Source organism: Lathyrus oleraceus, chromosome 3 (genome assembly GCF_024323335.1).
Source record: "Lathyrus oleraceus cultivar Zhongwan6 chromosome 3, CAAS_Psat_ZW6_1.0, whole genome shotgun sequence".
Taxonomy (NCBI): Eukaryota; Viridiplantae; Streptophyta; class Magnoliopsida; order Fabales; family Fabaceae; genus Lathyrus; species Lathyrus oleraceus.
The window spans coordinates 521,732,645-521,738,746 of NC_066581.1; the positions used below are offsets into that span (position 1 = coordinate 521,732,645).

A 6,102-nucleotide genomic window follows, 5' to 3' on the forward strand; every position below is an offset into this window, starting at 1 on the left:
AGGCGTATATCTTAGTATTAAGATATATATATTTATAATATATAGTTATCTATATCCTATATATATCATATATATATATATATATATCATATATATATATTATATATATATTTATATATATTATATATATATTATATTTATATATATATATATATATATATAATAAAAAGAAGTATCCAACTTCATCTCAAAAATAGCAGAACTTATAAAATAACTTAGGAGAATTCTGATAGGACTGTTGAAAATATTAGAAACAAGATCTTAATTAAGAATCAATGCACAAATGTTGTGACTTAGTGATGACCCCTATCATGCCAGATGAAGTCAGAAAAGTAGTTAGTCTCTTTAAAAGTGTGAATTATTCTAAAGTATAGAAGAAAACTCGCTATAGGGTTTAGTTTAGGGGAGGAAAACATTAGGAAATAAGGCTAGCCAATGGATCTACTACATTTACTAATGCATGTTAAAAATAAGAGAGAAACACACAAAAGTGTGTAAAAAGAATGAAAATACCAAAGAGCATTATGAATAAAGTTCTTGTGCCTGAAACTGGAGGAACAATGGATGTCTTCACCATTAGTAATATGTTGGACTCATTACAAGTGAGATAAAGTCATGTGAAAAGGTGGAGCATCTAGCAAAAGTTACTAAGAAAAGTGATGCAAGTAGAATCCACACTTTAAGAATGAACCAAAAACCAAAACAAAAAGTAAGCTAATTAATCCCCCTATTGAAACTAAAAAATAAAATCTTGGACCATAGGATAGAGTAACCAAACTAAGATTTAGGCTAATTATCTTGAATTAAGACTTCTGGCATGACAGGAAACATCATAGGTTACACACACCCGCACTAACAAGGCTAAGTTATCACAAAGACCATGTTGTGCTATTTTTTGGATGTATTCCTTTGAAAAAAATTATGAGTTACATCAAATGTGTTGCTATAGTAAGAGATGAATGAAGTATTTTTTTCTGATATTATTTGTTGTATCACATGCGGACAATTTATGATTCAAGTTTGGGGGTGTGATAACTCACTATTTGTCAGAGATTCAAATTATTAACACTTGACTTTATTCTGTTGATAGCAAGTTTTATTAGGTTAATTTGAGTTCATTTTGATGTTTTATGTAATTTTGGGAATAACATAATATGTGCTCTCTTTTGAGAGTTTTATGTGTTTGTCACTTGTTTAGGGATGTTACATGATATGTTCTAGCATGATAGAATTGGAGTATCACTTTAACATCAATTTCCAGTAAACTCTTAGATGTAAAGGAAGTTATAAGGAACAAAGGTCTATTGCATTAGGAAAAACATGGAAACAATATGAAGATTGGAGTGAAGTGAGTTGGAAAAATTGGATGGATAAGATCAAGAACTACAAGATAACATGCTGCAAAAGTTGATATGCACAAAATTGTGTGCATTATAGATTAGTACTACTTCTAGAGTCTTCTTCACACAAGCACTTTCTTCACGACGTTATCAAAGATCTCAACGACAAGTTCATCCAACGACTCTCAACAATCCATTCCAAACAAATAACAAGTTCATTATTCTCTCTCTCTCTCTCTCTCTCTCTCCTCTCTCTCTTCTCCTCTCTCTCTCTCTCTCTCCTCTCTCTCTCTCTCTCTTCTCTCTCTCTCCTCTCTCTCTATCTCTCTCTCTCTCTCTTCTCTCTCTCTCTCTCGCTCTATCTCTCTCTCTCTCTCTCTTCTCTCTATCTTCTCTCTCCCTCTCTCTCTCTCTCTCTCTCTCTCTCTCTCTCTCTCTCTCTCTCTCTCTCTCTCTCTCTCTCTCTCTCTTCTCTCTCTCTCTCTCTCTCTCTTCTCTTCTTCTCTCTTCTATCTCTCTCTCTCTCTCTCTCTCTCTCTCTCTCTCTCTCTCTCTCTCTCTCTTCTCTCCTCTCTCTCTCTCTCCTCTCTCTCTCTCTCTCATTCCTCGCAAAGTGACATGAGCATTGAAGTTAAGGTCACCTCCCTCCACAAAGTCTGAAGCTCTGAATCACCATCACTTCCCATCATCACAACATTTTTGGTTTCAGAACGAATATATATATATATATATATATATATATATATGAATTAAAATTAGAAAAGATATACATAATCTTGAATAAATAATTAATTTAACATATTAAATTAATTAAAATCATTAGATTAAAACAAAATTAAGGGTTAAGACTTGAATAATAATATTAGTATATTAATAAAACACAATAAAAGACCATTAATATATTTATTCAATATAGTTTAATATATTTTTTAATAAAATTAATATATTTAATTAAGGAAGTACAATCAGTGGAAATGAAAATGTTATATAAAGATGTTATGTAGACAAAATTATAACTCAAGAATAGAAGATGAAGATGTTAAATATATAGAGTTGTCTCGGAGCAGAATTTTAAATCAATATGAGTTCAAACTTTTAAAAAGATTTTTATTAAACAAAATATATAATAGTAATATATTATTGATTTTTTTGTAGCTTAATTAAATAAAAATATTTTGACTCATGAATAGTTATTAATTTCTACTTTTGTAGCTTAATTAAATAAAAATATATTGACTCATGAATAGTTATAAATTTCTACTTAGTTATGATTTGAAATTCAATATAATTGAATAAAATTTTAAATTTAATTGATATATATTTTTACAGAGATAAAATAAATGAAAATGATTTTTTTTAACATAGTAAAACTTTTATTTAGAGATTTCAGGCAAACCAAATTCTCACTCAAGAATAGCATATGGAGTAGCTAAATAGAGTTGCAACGTAAGTAGGATATAAATCAATTAGAGTTCAAGTTTTATTTAGTTGAAACTTAAGTAGGAGATTTGCCAAATAGGCATAATACTATATTCGTAAGAGTTTATATATATATATATATATATATATTATATATATATATATATAATATATATATATATATATATATATATATATATATATATATAATATATATAATATATATATATATATATATATATATATATATTATATAATATATATATATATATAATATATATATATATATATAATGTCATATAGGCATAATACTATATTCATAAGAGGTAAAGTTTCATTTTATGTATGGTAAGTATTTTGATAGATATAATTGCCACATTTGCAGAATACAAAAGTCATAATATTTTAAGTTTCATTTTATGTATAGTAAAAGTATCTAGATAGATAGAGTTTCTCGTAGGCAGAATACTAAGTTTATAAAAGTTTAAGTTTTATTTTATGTATAGTAAGTAAATAGATAAATAGAGTTGCCTCCTACGTGGAATATTAAATTCATAAAATTTTAAATTTTATTTTATGTATATTAATTATATAAATAGATAGAGTTACCGTAGGCAGAATACTAAAATTATAAGACTATAACATTCATTTTATGTATGGTAAGTATACAGATAGATAGAATCGCCACGTAGACCGACTACTAAATTCATAAGCGTTTAAGTCTCATTTTATATAATAGTAAGTATATATAGATAGAGTTTCTAGATAGGCAGAATACAAAATTCATGTGTTAGTTTTATTTTATGTATGGTAAGTAAATAATAATGTTTTAAGACCCGGATCGAACAGGCCGATTGAACCGGTTGGATCAGGAATCGGAAATGAATTCGATTAGATCAACCTTTTAAAATCGTTAGTGGGTAAAATTGGAAAATCGGATTGAACCGTCCAAAATCATTCGAACCAAAGAATCGGAGTCGATTTTGTAAAATCATCCGATTAAAAAAAATGCATAAAGTTAACCATTTTTTAATGTTTTTAAAATTTTTAATATGTAAATATCAAAACTTAACGTACATTCGTCAATCACAAAAAAGAAGTCCATATTTTTTTACAACCATACAAACTTTTAAATTTTGTCACTCAATTATAGTTTTTCTTTCAACTACACTCCATCATCATCACGCCGTCTCTTTTACATATAGTCATCATATCCAACTCAATATTGATTCCTTCAAGTCAATATTGTTTGTCGTAATTCAACTCACATTCGTTTTTTTTTGTTTAACAAAGTATATTGTATTATTTATTTTTGATATTCTATCTTATTTAATTTAGGTATTCTTAATTATTTGAACTTTATTTTAGTTATTATATTATATTATATTATTGTATTAATTTTGTAATAGATTTTTAAATTTTTTTTTTTAGTTGTGAACGTATGGTTATGTGTGACATATCTATGAAATTTAGTTTCAGATTATTAATTTTTTTTAATAAACAGTTCGACCGTAGGTTAACCGGTTGAACCAATTAAACCTAAAACTGTAAGTATTACCAGTTCAATCTCTAATCTGATTTTTAAAATATTGATAAATTGATACAAAACACTAATTTTATAGGAGTTTAAGTTTCATTTTATGTCATATATATATATATATATATATATATATATATATATATATATATATATATATATATATATATATATATATATATATATATATATATATATATATATATATTCCAAATACAATTCCACCGTCTTATAAGGTAGTCCAAATACAATAATTATTCAATGAGTTTAAATAATAAATTTTCTCTTATAAATAAGACCGGAGGTAGTATCATTCATTCACATATCTATCACTCAAACTTACAATTCCACCATCTTTCTGTGTCATTTTACCTTATTCATGGTTATGACTCACTCTTTACCTCCTTTGTTCTTTTTTATGATGCTCCTCGTACAAGCCATGGCAGGTGGCATTGATCGAAACTGGTATGATGCCCGTGCAACTTTCTATGGTGATGCGGCCGGTGGCGGAACCATGCGTAAGTTATAATATCAACCTTTCTTTTTTATTTATCGCACCTGTTAGAGAAATATTTGACAACTAATATAACATATGATATTTTTTTTTCCAGAGGGTGCTTGTGGTTATGGTGATCTCTTCAAACAAGGATATGGTCTTGCAACTACAGCATTAAGCACAACCTTATTCAACCATGGACTTACTTGTGGTGCTTGTTTTCAAATAATATGTGTAAACGACCCTCAATGGTGCATAAAAGGTGCAACTCCAATCTCAGTGACCGCAACAAATTTTTGTCCTCCTAATTATTCCAAAACGACAGACACTTGGTGTAACCCTCCACAAAAACATTTTAATTTGAGTTATAAAATGTTCACATCTATTGCCCAGGACAAAGCTGGTGTCATCCCTGTTAAATATCGACGTGTTCCATGCGTCAAAAGTGGGGGTGTTAGGTTTGAACTTAAAGGAAACCCTTATTTTTTGATGGTTTTGGTGTACAATGTTGCTAATGCTGGTGATGTTTCTCATGTGAGTATTAGGGGATCTAAGACTGATTGGCTAACCATGACGCATAATTCGGGACAAGTTTGGCATATCAATCAAAATTTGGTAGGGCAAAGCTTGTCACTTCTTGTTACTACAAGTGATGGAAGATTTTTAAAGTTTAGTTTTGTTGCTCCTTCCGATTGGAAATTTGGACAGACCTATGAGAGCAAGCAAAATTTTTAAAATTTGAAAAATACTTGAGAAATATATCTAGTTACAAAATCATATTAGACTCAACATTTAGTATTTTGTTAATGAATGCATTTAAGAAGATGGTCTTAGGGTAAAAATTCATTGATAGTACAATTCAATGTTGTTTGGTATTTGTTCTTTGAATTTTGATGTTCATTGATCTTATTTTATATGAATAAAATGTTGTTTGATATTTTAATTTATCAATTAAACAAAAATTTATTAGTATTTGAGTCCGACAACAAAATATGTAAGGATTATTTTAACAAATTATATAATATCATACATACTTTTTTTAATGGCAAAATATATATTAATAAACAGATGAAAACTACTAAAGTAAATAAAAATGATAATTGTTAGCAGAAGGAGTTCTAAATGGACCACCTCAAGAAAGCATAAAAGATACAACAAGAAAAACCAAAAAACATAAAATCACGAGAACCACTAAAAACCTTGAAGGATCCCACATAAAAAAACACCCAGGCATCTAGAAAACTCACTCATAACATTAATGTTAGATCTAAGGAAATCAAGGGGAGAGTCAAATTCTCAATCTGATCAGA

The 6,102-nt window shown here is 28.1% G+C and overlaps 1 protein-coding gene across 1 annotated transcript; it reads left to right on the forward strand.

Annotated features, from left to right (window-relative positions):
- The first annotated feature begins 4,610 nt into the window (after nucleotides 1-4,610).
- Nucleotides 4,611-5,729, forward strand: LOC127128621 (expansin-A23). The gene is made up of 2 exons (XM_051057987.1): nucleotides 4,611-4,814; nucleotides 4,908-5,729. The coding sequence occupies exons 1-2, from the start codon at nucleotides 4,676-4,678 to the stop codon at nucleotides 5,525-5,527; spliced, it is 759 nt and encodes a 252-aa protein (XP_050913944.1). The 5' UTR covers nucleotides 4,611-4,675; the 3' UTR covers nucleotides 5,528-5,729.
- Nucleotides 5,730-6,102: the final 373 nt, after the last annotated feature.

Bases quoted from the DNA above. Each gene is read 5' to 3' on its own strand.
- LOC127128621 (XM_051057987.1), top strand. From the start codon at position 4,676: ATGGTTATGACTCACTCTTTACCTCCTTTGTTCTTTTTTATGATGCTC. The intron at 4,815-4,907 runs GTAAGTTATAAT...TTTTTTTTCCAG, and splicing joins GGCCGGTGGCGGAACCATGC to AGGGTGCTTGTGGTTATGGT.